The sequence below is a fragment of the Perca fluviatilis genome, chromosome 2 (assembly GCF_010015445.1).
Source record: "Perca fluviatilis chromosome 2, GENO_Pfluv_1.0, whole genome shotgun sequence".
Lineage (NCBI taxonomy): Eukaryota > Metazoa > Chordata > Actinopteri > Perciformes > Percidae > Perca > Perca fluviatilis.
In genome coordinates this window covers 1,127,003-1,144,164 of record NC_053113.1, presented here as the reverse complement: position 1 = coordinate 1,144,164, position 17,162 = coordinate 1,127,003, and the positions used below count along the sequence as shown (strand labels likewise).

General features: G+C 40.6%; 3 protein-coding genes across 3 annotated transcripts in view; all 3 read left to right on the top strand.

Annotated features, from left to right (window-relative positions):
- The window catches only part of LOC120570713 (NACHT, LRR and PYD domains-containing protein 12-like), a 565,262-nt gene that overhangs the window by 269,767 nt on the left and 278,333 nt on the right, over positions 1-17,162 (top strand). The gene's annotated exons all lie outside the window — the stretch shown is intronic.
- LOC120570742 (zinc finger protein 883-like) overlaps positions 1-17,162 on the top strand; it is a 340,678-nt gene that overhangs the window by 209,733 nt on the left and 113,783 nt on the right. The gene's annotated exons all lie outside the window — the stretch shown is intronic.
- Positions 16,098-17,162, top strand: part of LOC120572169 (zinc finger protein 239-like) — a 30,731-nt gene continuing 29,666 nt past the window's right edge. The window contains exons 1-2 of the mRNA XM_039821347.1: positions 16,098-16,233; positions 16,336-16,462. Coding sequence (XP_039677281.1) covers positions 16,098-16,233; positions 16,336-16,462 — 263 coding nt within the window. The remainder of the gene's footprint in view (positions 16,234-16,335; positions 16,463-17,162) is intronic.

The following is a 17,162-nucleotide window of genomic DNA, read 5'->3' as shown; positions in this document are numbered from 1 at the left end:
CTGCGAGCTGCGTGGGAGCAGTGGATGACAGAAGGTTAACACATGTTCACCGAGACGGGGAGACAGCGCCGGGCGACTTACGCCACTATCTGCCAACGGATCGTGGATGCCTGGGCTGATATATCAGTCTCAACTGTGTTGAGTTATGCACTAACGTTTGATTTAGTGGTATCAGACTGTTTCTTTTACTACGTGCTTACTGAATCAGGGAAAAGTTCCGCTCCACGTTTGGAAGAAGAGTGAGCAAGGCTGGGAGATATTGTTAATATGCACATTAACGTTTGAACAACGTTACCATGGGAGTGAACGGAGTTGTCAGAACGCTTAATAAAGTTAACTTTATCTGACTGTTTTGTTGACATTCCCTTTAGCATCTAGTAACATAACGCAACCCCAGTCAAACGTTTGACTGCAGTATCTTCTATTCTATGCGCCTTATAATCCGGTGCGCCCTATATATGAAAACAGTTCTAAAATAGGCCATTCATTGAAGGTGCGCCTTATAGTGCGGAAAATACGGTAGACTTTCTAATGCAGGATCTTTACTTGTAACAGAGTATTTCTACACTGTGGTAGTCTATTGCTACGTTGAATTTAATCTTTAGTTTAGTTTGGTCACTTTATTCTGCTCAACCTGAGGCAGATTATTTTGATGATTAAGACATGAACATGTGTCTTGTTTGCTCGCGCTCATCTTCTCTTCAGAAACAACCGTTCAAACACAAGCTAGGAGCTACGATCACCTTTTGGCAATTTTTGCTGCAGAATGACTCCTCAACAATATTTTACTTTGTTGTTTGAATTGAGGATAAAAAAGTATAAAATGTGAGCTTAGGTTGCGATTTGTGAAAAAAAACAGATGGGGGGTGTTAAGTTAACTGACTTGAACTTGACGTGAAAGTATAAGCAGAGCGTCTGTTTTATATCGTTATTTATTCGTACATGTGCATGGCTCTGTTCATCCGTCTCCATCATTACACACAAGTGAACTGGCATACATGCAGTATGAGAAACCGTAATAACTCAAATATAACAACCAACACTATTACTGTAATGTATTGATAAGAGTGTTATCCAAAAATGATATTTAACACACAGATACATATTTTGGGAGGAAGACAGTGTTACAATTTATGACACAAATAAATGGGTAAAAACGACTTTCTTTAGAGTTCTCCTCATAGAATTTAATGTGAAATGACATATTCACAACACCCTGTGCATCATCTGTTCATTCTGTTGTTAGAGAGAGAGAGAGAGAAAGAGAGAGAAGTGTGAACTTTTCATTTAATAATCTTGTGACATTTTATATTCCCTGTTTATAAGCAAGACACTGATGATGTCATACAAAGTCAGAAAATAGAAAGCAAACTGTTTCCATAGGACACTAAAGAATGATGGAGCAGCAGGAAACAGAGCAGGTCGGATAGTAAACAGCTGATTTATTCATCTGACTTGTAGAATAACCTCAATGATTGAATTGTTTTAAATGTCTGGGAATGTGGAACAACTAAATGCAAAATGAATGAAATAAAACAAGGCCAAATGCTGATTATTTGTGACTTGATTTGATGGATTTATTCTTCCTGTTGTGTCTGTGTTTAAACTCCTAATTTAAAAGGTAAAGTTTCCATCCACTAAAAGTTCTGTTGTTGCCGCTCAGACTCAGATTATTATTCTAAGTGTCTGACAACATTATGGAAAGGATCCCTACAGAGATAGAGCTTTTAGTTAAAGAGTAAGATCCTTTTAGTTTAACATGAAACAGCCCCGAAATCACCATCACCAAACTCCACCAGACTCCATGTAAATAATCAGGACTTTTAGTGTGTATAGAGCCAGCATATTTCTACCTGTAAATGGGTGAATTAAGGGTTTATTTCAACCAAACCAGAGTGATTGTTGTTGTTGGAACAGTTGATATATATGTTTTTCTTTTTCTATCAACTATAAATGCAGTATGTTTAATAATCATGAAATTGCTATTTTGTTTAAAGGGAGTCTGATGGAAACATATATTTAAATGCTTACATTATATTTAGTTATTTCACTTTATACTTACAAATAGTTTTCATTATTTCAGTGCTGTACATTATTTAATACTCAAGTAAAGTAGGCCTACAAGTACCTGGAGTTAAGTCCAGTACTTGAGTAAATGTCCTCAGTTCCAGTCCACCACTAACTGATTAATGAACTGAATGTGTATCTGTTGTTCCCCTCCTGACCTCCAGGTGGCGGCGTTCTTTCATTTTAAACTTTAATCTGAAATACCCTGACTTGGAGGAAACCTTTTTGTCCACCGAAGTCGTTTTACGAGTTGTTTTCCAGAGTTACGACCCGGAAGTTGCAAAAAGAACGCCCCCGAGGTCGTATTTACAACTCGTCAAGTCGTCTGAACTCAGAGGACCCCGAGCTCACTTTCAAAGATGGCTACGTCGTGCATCACACGTAGTAAACATTGTGGTTTTCTACAGTTTTAAGCACTTTTGTCTTTGTTGTAACCAAATGAAGAAGTCGTACACATAGCACTGTATACTGCTACCTATAGGCATGTCGCTACAGTCTTATTAGGAGTTAAATACCGCCTGATTAGTTATTTTGTAGCTTGTGCAGCTGAGACGCTCGGTTGCTATATGACAACAACGGCTTTAAGCCGAGCCTTGAGCAGAAAGCAGAGCAGTAGCCTAACGTTAACGTTAATCAAAACGTAATTTTCATGCATCAAACTGTGAAATATAGTTGTGTAATATGTCAATAACTGGGTGAATAGAATCCTAAATGTTACTAAAAATGTTACAAAAATCCATCTTTTCTCCAACTCGTAGTATTGTGTGACAAAAAGAACGCAACAACCCACGGTAACTCGTTTTCTGACATGGATGTGACGTCACACTCGAGCTACTAGTTGCGATTACAAGACAAAAAGAACGCACCATAACTGATTAATGAACTGAATGTGTATCTGTTGTTCCCCTCCTGACCTCCAGGTGGCGGCGTTTTTTCATTTTAAACTTTAATCTGAAAAACCCTGACTTGGAGGAAACCGGAAGTCTCGTTGCTTCACTGTGATCTCGGGCTGGAGGCGGGATGCGATATTACGAATCCCACTATGGCCACGCCAAGACCCGCCCTTCAATAGCATTCACACACTACAATTGGCCAGGCGTCCATGCTTACGCGTACAGGTCCTATCCCCTGACCAATCCCCTAACCCTAACCTTAACCACTCGAGGTGAAATGCCTAGCCCTAACCAATCAAGCTGCTTCGTAGGGCGGGTCTTGGCGTGGCCATAGTGGGATTCGTAATTTTGCCGGCGGGATAGTTGTGTTGTTTATTAGTGAGTTTTAAACATAGACAGTATAAGAACGGTTTTAAGAAGACAGAGCTCCAGGTAAACCAGCACACACACTCAGGTAAACACTTTAATAAGTCTTCTTTTACACGGCTATCAAAGCGAATAGAAGCCAGAGCTGCGCATGCGTTAGCTTCCCATTCTGCTGTTGCTAAGATTCAGGTAAACAGAACTTCCGTTGCTGAGCAACAGTCTGCTCCATTAGTTGCTCCTCTGTAGTTCGGTGGGCTCGGTGACATTCGGGGCTGAAGTTGTAACATTGTTGCATTTTTCATTTGGTTCGGTTTGCGTCACACTGCACTTTATCAAACGCAGCAAAGAGTGGAAACACACGTCACGTGGTGGAAGCAGTCGCTTGTTGATTGGACAGAATATCAGAGGGAAACTCTCCGAAATAATGAAGCTCCACTACATTTCTATCGTGTTGGCTTTTCTGGTTCTGCTTTAGTGTTTCTAATATTTTAGAGGTAGGTGAACAATGGGAGCAGCGTCACGTGGTGGAAGCAGTCCAGAGGGTGGGGGGAGGGGGGTCTGGGTGTCCTCCCCCAGGGAAGTTTTGAGCGTCAGCAACTGCATTTTTGTGGATTTGGATACGGTTTAATGCACCAATTTATGGTGGAAATACCTTTATTTAGCCTATGCTAAGAAGAAAATAACAGATGACAATTCAAAATATATCACAAATATAATGGAAAGTATGTTGTTGCGTATCATTGGGTATTTTTAAGTTGGTATATGGAAATCCTGGAGCTTTCTTAGTGGGTGTACTGCGTATTCCTGCGTATCACGTAGACTACACCACTGGAACTATCCTGCACACGCATTACATATGGATCTGAAAGTTATCATCCCTTAAACCAGATATTTAAGTCTGTAAACTGTGTGAAAGGTTGAAACTGCAGGCTAGTAAATGCTCTGGTTTTGGTCCACTTCCTGTGTTTGGGTCGGATCGCGTTCCCACCTGAACCAGGACCCCCGTTTTCAAGCGGACCAGAGTTCTGGTGTTTGATCTGCACCGGGTTCAGATTGAGGACAGTAAAGTTGTTAGTGTAAGTTAGCACACCTAAACAACGGAGTCTGAGTGAGACAGGAAGACAGCTGTCTCCGAGATGACGTCATCTTCTGCCTTCTGTAGAAGTGGTGAACTTACAGCTCGCAGCACTTTAATCACATATAGTGGGGAGCTTTGGACTGATAAGTAGTGTCGGCAAAATCACTTTTTATTGAGTTTCCTTTTTCCTGAAATGATCTGAGTGAATTTAATTTAAAGAAATGTTGACCTTTTGTTGTGCAGTTGTTTAGATTTATTCCCAGTTTAATATAATGCTGTTTTCTCCAAACTACTCTGAGTTCATTGTGTAGCGAGGAAGGAAATGGAACAGTTTTCCAGCCTCTGCTTTGAGTTTGCCGACTGTTGTTTTAGTTGTGTGTGGATGTGAGGAAAAGGAGAGGAGACAGCAGCTCCTGAATATCTCTGCGTGCTTTGATTTGTACTGAACAGAATCCAGAATGAGTCCAGCAGCCCCAGTGGACATCTGCTGGATTTCAGGACAAGAGAGGAATGGAGGACAACCAGAACCAGGAGCAGCGGAGCAACAAGGTCCCCAGAAGACCAGCAGCAGACTGGGACTCTGATACCAGCCATGTTCAGGTCAGTGTTCAGGGGGGTATCGCACAAAAGTAGAATTTATAAATCCAGGATAACTGATGAAAAGAGGCTTGACCTAGTTTAATCTGTGCAGCCTGGCTTGGTGCGTTTCACGAAGGCCAAGCCAGGCTGAGGAGGCAAGGCAAGGCAAGGCAAGGCAAGGCAGCTTTATTTGTATAGCACATTTCAGCAACAGGGCAATTCAAAGTGCTTTACATAAAACATTAAAGAGCAGTTAGAAAACAATTTTAAACAATTTTAAAACATTAATAAACAAATTAAAACAAGAATAAAATTGATAGTGCAGTATAAGAATAAAAGTTACAGTGCAGTATAAGAAATTAAAGTTAATAAAATAGATTATTTAAGGAAAAGCAACATCAAAAAGATAGGTCTTTAGTTTAGATTTAAAAGAACTGAGAGTTGCAGCGGACCTGCATGTTTCTGGGAGTTTGTTCCAGATATGTGGAGCATAAAAACTGAATGCTGCTTCCCCCTGTTTAGTTCTGACTCTGGGGACAACAAGTAGACCTGTCCCAGACGACCTGAGAGGTCTGGGTGGGTCATAGTGTAGTAGCAGATCAGAAATGTATTTTGGCCCTAAACCGTTGAGTGATTTATAAACCAGTAAAAGTATTTTGAAATCAATTCTTTGAGGCACTGGAAGCCAGTGTAAAGACTTCAGTACTGGAGTGATGTGATCCACTTTCCTGGTTTTAGTGAGGACTCGGGCAGCAGCGTTCTGAATCAGCTGCAGCTGTCTGATTGATTTTTTAGGGAGACCTGTAAGAACACCGTTACAGTAGTCAAGTCTACTGAAGATAAAAGCATGGACAAGTTTTTCCAGATCTTGCTGAGACATAAGTCCTCTAACCCTTGTATATTTTTAAGGTGATAATATGCTGATTTTTTAATTATGTTAATGTGGCTGTTAAAATTTAGGTCTGAGTCCATGACTACACCAAGATTTCTGGCTTTGTCTGTTGTTTTTAACATTGTCGTTTGAAGCTGAGCTGACTTTCAATCGTTCCTCTTTTGCTCCAAAAACAACCACCTCCGTTTTTCTTCATTTAATTTAAGAAAGTTCTGGCACATCCAATCATTAATTTGTTCAATGCACATATTTAATTGTTGTATTGGGCTATAGTTCCCTGGCGATAAGGTTATGTAAATTTGTGTGTCATCTGCATAACTATGGTAAGTTATTTTGTTGTTTTCCATAATCTGAGCCAGTGGAAGCATGTAGATGTTGAACAGAAGAGGCCCCAGAACTGAGCCTTGGGGAACTCCGCACGTCATATTTGTATGGTCAGATGTATAATTACCTATAGACACAAAGTAGTCCCTATTCTTTAAATAGGATTCAAACCACTTTAGTACTGAGCCAGAAAGACCAACCCAGTTTTCCAATCGGTCAAGCAATATGTCATGGTCTACTGTATCAAATGCAGCACTAAGATCAAGTACTACTAAGACTGAAATTTTGCCACTATCTGTGTTTAAGTGGATGTCATTAAAGACTTTAACTAGAGCCGTATCAGTGCTGTGGTGTGGTCGAAAACCTGACTGGAAGGCATCAAAACTGTTATTTAGCAATAAGAAAAGGTTGAGTTGTTGAAAAACCACTTTTTCTATGATTTTACTTAAAAATGGAAGGTTTGATATTGGCCTATAGTTGCTCATTAGTGTTGTGTCTAGATTGTTCTTTTTTAGGAGTGGCTTGATGACTGCAGTTTTCAGGGCCTGTGGAAAGATACCTGAGAGCAGAGATGTGTTTACAATCTGTAGAAGATCAGAAGCCAAACACTTCGAAACATTTTTGAAAACACCCGTTGGTAGAATATCAAGGCAACAGGAGGAGGTTTTCAGATGTTGTATAATGTCCTCCAGGTTTTTAAGGTTGATCGTATGAAATTGTGTCATGTTGGAATTTGTTTTGCGTGCATACTGTGACAACATATATCCTGTACTTGATATGGAGGCACTGACTGTTTGTCTAATTTTCTGAATTTTGTCTGTGAAGAAGGAGGCAAAGTCGTTGCAAGCCTTGGTAGACAACAGTTCAGATGCTACCGGTACTGGAGGGTTTGTTAATCTATCAACAGTAGCAAACAAAGCACGTGAATTATTATTGTTTCTGGCGATAATGTCAGAGAAAAAGGACCGTCTTGCATTTCTTAGTTCCAGATTATAAATGCGAAGTCTCTCTTTATAGGTGTTATAATGGACCTGGAGATTAGATTTTCGCCAACTGCGTTCAGCTTTTCGACACTCTCTTTTTTCTGTTCTCACACCTATAAAATTTCTCCATGGAGATCTTTTCTTACCAGAGACAGCTTTGACCTTAGTGGGAGCAATAGCATCAATAACATTCGTAATTTTACAGTTGAAATTATCTACCAGCTCAGTGACTGAGGCCCCAGTGAGGGCGGGTGTAGAGGAGAAAAGCTGAATGAATGATTCACTTGTGTTTTCAGTGATATACCGTTTTCTGATTAACTTTGTTTGACCACTTTTGGGCACAGAGATAGTGCCGTTAAAGAAAACACAGGAATGATCAGAGAGAGCAACATCAGTCACCACAACCTTGGGAATGTTCAGACCCTTGGAGATAATCAAGTCCAGAGTGTGCCCCTTATTGTGCGTGGGCTGTGTCACATGCTGAGTCAGTCCATAGCTCTCAAAAACACAACACAGTTCTTTGGTCCCTCGGTCCTGGGGGTTGTCAACATGAATGTTAAAATCACCAGCAATAATTACACGGTCAAAGTTAATACAGATTATAGACAGCAGTTCATTAAAATCGTCAAAGAAGGATGCACAGTATTTAGGTGGCCTGTAGATATTTAGAAGTAGAGCTTGAGGGGAGGATCTTAGCTGAAGAGCCACATATTCAAAAGAAGCAAAATTTCCGTAAGATATTTGCGTACATTGGAATGAGTCATTAAACAAAATGGCGACTCCACCTCCTTTCTTATTCACTCTATTCTCACTCATAAAACTAAAATTAGGGGGGGCTGACTCAATGAGAACAGCAGCACTGTTATTATGGTCCAACCAGGTTTCAGTTAAAAACATAAAATCAAGATTGTTCTTGATAATAAAATCATTGATTAAAAATGATTTTCCCGCCAAAGATCTAACGTTTAGTAGGGCTAGTGTTAGTGCGTTTTCATTTTTTGGGACAGACTGTGGCTGACGAGGAATGGATGCTAATGGATGCAGGGCCCAGGCTTGTCTTGGAAAGAGTCATGAGTGCTACTATGCATGCAGCCTGGACCCGGCACATATCAGTTAACGCTTGCTGCATTTTGCACACAAGTATCCTTATCAGTCTGGGGAGAAGGAGTTAGCTGCCGTCCTTGAGGGGGCAGAGGTGCCTGGCGTTTTACGATGGGAGAAGGAAGGGGGGCATACTTGGTTCCAGCATTTACCAGCTGCTTCATCTGGTCAGTGAACTCCAACATGGGGATGGGGGAAAGAGGGGAGAGCGACATATCCTTAAAGAGGTCCTCATAGCTGTCGTGGTTGTCACAGGGGCTTGAGGAGTGTTGCACGGGTGAGAAGGGGGGTTGAGATTTCTCATCTCCGGTCTTTGGTCTCCCATGGTCAAATCTTTGCTCAGGTGGGGACTGTGGTGGCTCACTGCCGCACTTTGTTGTTGTGTCTTCCTCTTGTTTTGGTTCATCTTGTCTCGTGCCCTTGGCCAAGGGAGCAGATGTGTGGCAGAAAGTAAAGTAGGCTAGAGGTGAACAGCTTTACTCCTGGCTTGTTAAGGAATAGTCCATCTGCTTTAAAAAGATGTCTGCAGCCCCAGAAAATGTTAAAATTGTCAATGAACTGCAGAGAATGGTTGGTACATGCATTTGAAAGCCATCTGTTCAGTGCCAACAATCTGCCGAATCTCTCAGCTCCTCCTCTGACTGGACGTATAGGGCCACTGATAAACACCTTTGCGTTTAGGGAGTTGACTGCGTTCCGCCAATTCATAAAGTCACGATTCAGCACTTCAGACTCTTGCTTTACAACATCATTTGACCCTATATGCAGTATAATGTTCTTCACAGTTGGGTGTGCTGCTATGATATCCTGGGTTCTTTGGGCCAAATCAGACACCATGTCTTTTGGGAAAACAGAGTATTTTGGGTTTTTTACTGCTTTTTATATCTTTCACAGCAGAGTCACCCACAATCAGAGTTTGGGGCCCAGTCGTTAGCTTTCCCTGTAGCTTTTTACTTTTAGAATTGCTCTCAGTCCTTACCCTGCTGTGTGACGATGAGACGTAATCCAGGTTATGTCCAGGGTCCTGCAGCAGAGGAGCAAATCTGTTCTTCACCTGCACACTCAGTTGTTGGGGAGGCATTTTGTTGCTGATTTTCCCTTTTGCAGTTGTCCACGGCTGTGTCCTACTAAGTATAGGGTTGAAGAGGCACTCTGCCTGGGTGGTAATGCAGGCCAGCCGGTCATATCACAAATCTCAGGGCGCTGTGCTCTGCCCGTTAGTCGTCCTCCCTTTTCCCAGGAAAATGATTTACTCTTAGGTTTTGCACCAAAAGAGTTCCAGGGAGGACTGCCACTTGTTGATTTATTATCCGTTCCACAGCCCTCTTGTTTCTTTGTGGTCTTGCTGGTGCTAGTTAGCCATGTGTTAGCATGCTTTTGTCCATTGTTTTGGGTCACTGGTAAAGTGGTGTCATTTCCACATGATCCGTTCACTTCCAGGTTTACTTCTAACCGGTAAATTTTGGTTTCCAGAACTGCAATCTTCTGCAGGAGCTTGTAGTAGTCCTCTATGGAGAAGGGTGGCATCTTGCTGCTAATTAGCTTTAGCTACAGTCACTTTAGGACAGGCTTGAGCTATTGGTAGGCCTCGGTCACGCAGAAAAATTTTCAAATATGACAATAGCCTACTATGTCTACAAAAAATGTATAGTCCAGTGATTTATAAGTATCCAAGAGCCGCTGCTCATAGTTTCTCTCAGAGGAAAAGCAAGATTATCAGCAGAAATATGCAAGCAGAAGCAGGAGCAAGCAGTAGAGCGTCTGCACTGTAAGTCGGAGCTGGAACATCTGGAGGAGGAGAGACTAGGTCGAGTCAGGCTGAGGAGGAGAGACTAGGTTGCAGTAAGACAGCTGCTTAGGGATGTCTACAAATTCCAACACATAAAAATACCGAAAAGAGATACAACAAAAATATTTATTAATAATAATGTGATGTTTCCAAACTTACCTCAATCATAACTTATACTACAGATAGGGATGGCGAAAACTAAAAAATTTCTTGACCGGTCACCGAGCCTCATTAAGTGGTTGAAACCGGTTAACCGTTTAGTTTAAAATATGCTACGCTATTTGAAATAACAGCCATTTCGAGCCACGCCTGCAATTTCTCAACTCTGTCGCAACTCTCTCTCTCTCTCACACACACACACACACACACACACAGCCCCGGCACCGCCCTTCCACTCACGTCACGTTTTTGAAATCCCCTACAGCGCGAAACAAGTCCCGCGAAACAAGTCCCGCAAATGCGGCGCAGAGGAGCTTTTATGTAATCGGAGGACAAATGGCTCCTTAGTTTCAAAATAGTTTGGGTCTAAGCCAGGTGATCGCGTTTAAAATAAAGTTGTTTGTCTAGCGTTAGAAGCTCATTAGAAACATTGCCGCGGCTCATTTGAGAAAATGACAGCTCCGAAAAGACGCCGCTTTAGTTTGAGCGTAGTGCTAACAATAATAAAGAAAGATGATGATCATCATCACCTTATCTTACCACTGAAATGCAGATGTAACGTGTTTCCAAATATAAGCCCATCTTATGCGGAATATTGCCTAATAGACTGCAACCTGATACAACCAATGGATAAAACAGGCACCTTCAGAATGCGTAAAACAGGCAATTAGGCCTAACAAAAATGAATTGTTTGGTTCCGGTTTCCGACCGACCCTGTCAATTAATGTGCGACCCAAATTTATTTTATGAGCTTGGGGAAGAAATGATACTAATTACATAAATACACAAATAAAAAGTTTAAGGCAAACTATAATTACATTTTTGTACAGCACTCTTGCGATGCAAGATGCCCGTTTTCCTCCAGCAATGCTGGTAGAGGACCCGATGTCGCCGCAGCGGCACTTAACTTTACCGTGTCCAGTTTTACGGCAGCAGCAGCGTGAGGACGGCGCCTTCAAGCAGCCCTCAGCGGCCACGGCGGCCAGCTACAGCGCTACTGCGCCGCCAGGGAGCTTCAACACGTTAAACAGGGCAGATGAAACCACTCATGAACTATATGTTGTGTTTAATGTCGTTCAAGAGGATGGCAACGTAGCAAGCAAACACGATCAAATGAAAGGTAGACACCCTTTAGAGTGCTCTAACGTTATAGCAAGTCCCTGGGGCTCAGTGGAGGTGGCTAACAGCAGTGAAGCTAATGACAACTTCACAACACAATTCATTTGGATACAATAAGCGTTGCATTATGGAAGATAGAAGGGATCCTGAACAGCGATGCGCGCGCGCGCGCACACACACAGCAGAGCCGAGGTGTGTGCGTTACTTCACGCAGCATATGTAACTGGCTGGAAACGATAGCTACAGCTTATACATTATTTACTTCCGCTGGTGCAGATGAACTAACGGTACACTCGTTAACTGTAAGAAGCCTACAATAAACCCTCCATGATTAAAGAGTCAATATTTATCAATACCCACCTACCTGTTCTACAGGCACATTTAAACATGTAGAAACCGATATTTCAGTCTGCTCTTCATGCGCTGTCCACTCTTGTTCACCGCGCTGTGCAAACACAACTCTACTCTGCAAATAGCGACTTTACAAACGAGCTAAAATGAAAGATGTCAGTTTGTAGTCTGTTTCTTAGTTTGCAACCAATCTTGATTTTTGGACAAACTCTTGTAAACGTAGCTGCTGTCTAAACGAACCATCCTCTCCGCTGGAGCGGTAAACCTGTGGCTGTATTATAATACCAAAACAAATACACGTGGCTACTTAATATGCACGGAATTACATGTTTTCAATTTATTAAGCGACAACTGTACATGTAGTAACAGGTAGGCTAAGTTATGAAAATATTGAGTATCCATCGCTACTGTAAAGGCAAAAAAAAAATCCTACTTATCCCTTGCTTCCTCTGGGAAAAAAATAAAAAATAACATAAATTCCCTATCGACCCATGACCTCAACAGACAACAAACCGGAACCAAACAATTTTTTTTTTTTATGCCTTATGAAAAATTTTGAGGGATTATTTTACTTCACAGAAAAAAAAAATATTGGAATGAGATGGCTAACTGTAGTAGCGTTTATTCCAATATCTATAATTGCCTAATTTAGAGATCACTTTTTTTTTTTAACCGATTAACAATAATTTTGACCGGTTAACGTTGAAACGGTCAACCACCGGTCAAACGGTCATCGGTTAACATCCCTAACTACAGCACTTACTTACAAAAATCTCCCAATGTTCGACCCAGGTAAAAAAAGCTTCTGGGGGGTTGTTTGGCTCGAGGTCATGGTGCAAAGGACCCTAGGGTGAAATTACTCCGAACCATCACTTTAATGAAGATTTTGCAGTTTATAGACCATGTAGATTGTATTTTCTTCTACTTTTTCAAGGATCGTGCTTTCCAGGCGATGTCAGCATTTGGTTTGGTGAGATATCATTGTTGTGTTAACAATGTGCAAATTGACATTGAGTATTTAAATTACTTAGAAAAAAACACTTCAAAACACGCATTGGAACGCTACACATTCATATATATATATATATATATATATATATATATATATATATATATATATATATATATATATATATATATATATATATCTATATATATATATCACCTGGAGGGGATACATATTATAGCAGGGGACTTTAACAAGGGGTCCTTAAAGTCCGTACTCCCCAGCTTTTTCCAGCATGTAGCTTGTGTTACTAGAGGGAAGAACACACTAGACCAAGTATACTCTAACATCAAGAAAGCATAGAGAACTGCTCCTCTCCCTCACCTGGGCAGTCGGTTCACATCCAACTATTTCTGATCCCAGCATAAGTCCCAGTCAGAAGGACTATACAGCCAAGTAGAAGGAATATCCAAACCTGGGCTGATACTGCCTAGTCCCAGCTCCAGGACTGCTTCCAATAAGGACATGGTTGTGTGCAATATGTTACAGAACAGAGCCCTTTGTTTATTATTATGATTTAATCATGCTTGTATTCTGCACAATTTACATTACAGCAGAGGTGTACAACTGAATGTTTACTCAGATTTCAATATTCCTACACTAGTTCAATTAGTATTAGTATAGTATTAGGATTTTGTCTTTAAATTGTTTTTACTTGAATACTTACATTTTAGAGAAAATAAATAAGAATTGTTTTCATTCAACATTGTTCCCATTATTATAATCAGTGATTAAGTAACTCAGACTTTTAAAAACAATTTTTTAAAGGATATGGTCTAATTATCGTTATCGGCAAAAACATCGAGATATTATTTTTTGTCCATATCGCCCATCCCTATGAGATATTCATTCATGTAGACATCTGTTCCCTTCTACTTCCTTCCTTGTTTCAGTAGTGCAATTTTGTGTTTTTGGTTAACAAACCTCATTATAATGGCTGGTTTGTTGCTGTTATTTCTCTGGGGCAGAGGATCACAAGCATAGATATAGAACAATAGATATGACATGACGTCATAACTTATGGCATAACTGTCCGCCATCTTACTAGGGTACTGTTTACAATTGTCACCTATGGCAGCAAGTATGGTTGTCAGCTGTGCAGCACCTAACTGCTTTACCAGAAGGACCAAAGAGACCCAGGAGGCTGCCATCACTTTCCACACGTCAGTAGGAGTAGATAGAGTATTTTTTCTCTTCTTTTTTTAACTATAAATACATAAAAGTTGGTGAACTAGCTAGCTAGCTAGTTACGTTACCTAGCAACTGTTAACAGACCGGCTGAAATGTCAGTTAGTGGTGATTGCTAGCTAGCTCTTAACATCATTTATGAACAGCAAACATCGTTTTAGTTGATTGATTTTTTTTTTTACCTCAAATAAGACATTTAGTAACGTTAACGTTTTTTTAACACGTCGTTAATATTGACATACATACATTGACTGCTGCGGCTGATTTCACTCAATCTGTGTTAAGTTTTCAGTTAAATTTAAGTTAACGACAAGTACTGTAACGTTACACATAGATTAAAGTTATGTTACACAAATCAACAGTAGCCACATCCAGAAACACAAAGCCTAACAGACCAGCTGCACTTAATGTTATATTTTCACCATCTAACCAACGTTAGCTCCCCAAACATTAGCCATGTTGAATCCTGCTGACAGTCATCTTATATCAACATCTATTGTTGTCAGCTTACCTCATGCCTTTACACGATTTTCCTTTCAGTAAAGCAAATTAAAACTTAATAATCCATGTCTTGACGAGGTAAAGTAACGTCCAGAAAGACTTCCTACTTCAGCAGCAAGTCTCCGCATTACTATCGTAAATGTAATTTCCATAACGTTAGCGCAATGAAAATTGCAACAAGTCCATCAGCAGTTCTGGTGAAGTCATTATAGCCTTTATCAACAACAACTCATTGAAGCTAGCGAGGCTCTTCAACTAATCCGCTCATCATTAAAACAAACTCCATGCCGGTGTGCCAGTTTAGCTGGTGATCATGGTAACTGGTGATATTTGCATGAAATCGGTGAATATTCAACAAGGCCCTGCTCTGCCTCCGCCCCTCAAGTGTCAGAGGTTCACATTTTCACAAAGTATTTGCAAGTCAGACAAAATAAAGGATATCACTGAAAACATCACCAGTTTATGTGTAATACATGTCAGTTTAAGCATCATCCACACAAATACGACACATACTGTATGAAAAGATATAAAAAAAAAAACGAAACTACACACTAGAGCTCTAGGTGGGATTTGAACCTTAGATGTCATAGACAAAAAAAGTTAACGGTCTAGCTTCTACATCATCTATACCACTACATTACACACCGCTGAAATGATGTTGTGATTTATATCTATATATTGGACTGTTAGTCTAAGTTAACACAGGTTAACATATGAGAGAAATATACACCCATGTTATAATAATAATAAATCTCAAAATGGAATTTGAATAGTATTATAGAGGAAGATTGACCGCTCTTATCACAATAGTCTTGGGCGACGCTAAGGTCCGAACGACTTTGGCTCTGCAAAATAGTCTCAGGAAGGAACTTGTTTAGGTGGAACATTTTCACTCCGATAGAAGAAACGCCATCTGCATGTTGACAGAGAGCAGGACACACACACACACACAGAGGTAAGACGGAGCGGAGATACTCTAGGATAAATAGGTTTGAAATTATTTTTACAACTGAAATTATTGTTTTTTGTTATTACAAAGGGAAAGTACCAAAAAAAAGGTGCCGTTGGGTACCAGAACTAAGTTTCAAGTATTGTTACCGGCACCTGTAAAAATGTGAAAGGTACCCAACCCTTGCCACATGTAATATAAAATGAAGTTAACTGTTGACACAATAAGGTAAAGTGAGTTATTTAAATTAGCTGCATACATGGCTAAACATCATTTGCTCTCACCAGTGTATTACCCTGTGTAACATTACTTCACCCGCAGCAATCCTGCCACCATCGGTCCCAAAACATCCCAGTTAGATATAAAATGGCATAACGTTAAACATATTCTTTGTAAATCTTTACAATTATTCCCAGAAAGAACCAACGATGCCTGCCTTGTTGCACGATCAAAATGTTGTTCTTAACTTGCCATTTTCAGCCTGTAGCTTGCTAACTCAAAGTTTGTTGTTGTTTCCCGAGTTTTGCAAGTGGAGGAACATCTGGTGATTGAAATGAAAATGAAATGTCGTTTATTGAAGCTACTGTGCATGTAGCTTGTAGCTCCAGTTAATGACTTTCGTGGCTTACATTTTAGTAGTTATTTCAGTTGTAATGCAGGAGATACTTCACACTCTGAAGTCCTATGGGTTGGTCAGCTCATCAGCCCTTGAATTTTCTCCATTCAAACAGAACATTTGAATATAGTAAAGCATGGTAAACTATAATTCACTCACGCCTCCCATTAGTTCTTCTAACCGTTGTATCATTATCTCTGCATGTTTCCCCTTGGGTCTACCAAAGGAGCCCTCAGCAGACGTCAAGCTGGCGACCAGAGCAGGAAAGAAGGGCAAGAAGGCCGAGGAGGAGGAGCAACCTGCAGCACCTCCTGCAGCAGCAGTGAAGGAGGAGGAAGAAGAGGAGAAGCAGCAGCCTGCAGCACCTCCTGCAGCAGCAGCCGCCGCCACAGCAGCAGCGGAGGAGGAGGAGGACGAGGAGTATGTGGTGGAGAAGGTTTTGGACCGCAGAGTGGTGAAGGGAAGAGTAGAGTTCCTGCTGAAATGGAAGGGGTTCTCAGAGTAAGTATTAGTCTATAATATTAATACTTGGTGTTCTTGGTCCTGAGATATATACACTACTGGTCTTAAGTTTTAGAACACCCAATTTGCAGTTCAATGTCTTATTTTACTCTGAAATAAAAGAATAGAACAAATGAACAATTTAAGTTAAAAAATAAATCATGGAATCAATTTCTAAACCAAAATGTATTCTAAATGTTTGACTCATCAAAGTAGCCCCCTTTGGCAGATATAACAGCTGATCACACTCGTGGCATTCTTTCTACAATGGAAATCAAATATTCTTCAGAAAGTTATTCCCAACTCTGTTGCAGAAGTTCCCATAAATGTGTGGCACTTGTAGGTTGCTTTGCTTTCACTTTTCTATCCAGTTCATCCCAAACCAGCTCAATGGGGTTTAAGTCTGGTGACTGTGCTGGGGTCTCATTTATAAAACTGTGCGTAGGATCCTTAGTATAAGAGTACGTGCGCCCAAAAGCCCAAATTGGCGTACACCGGAAAAAAGTCAGATTTATAAAACCGTGTGTACACACACCTGTAAGCAATGTTTCCTTTATAAATCACAGATTACCTACAAGTGTGCGTACATGGATCAGCCTCTTATCCCGCCCTGTGCATGCCCATTTTTAACCATAAATAGTCAATGTAAAGCACCTCGTGAATGCTGATCAGTATGTTAATGACCCTGGCAGTTGTTCTG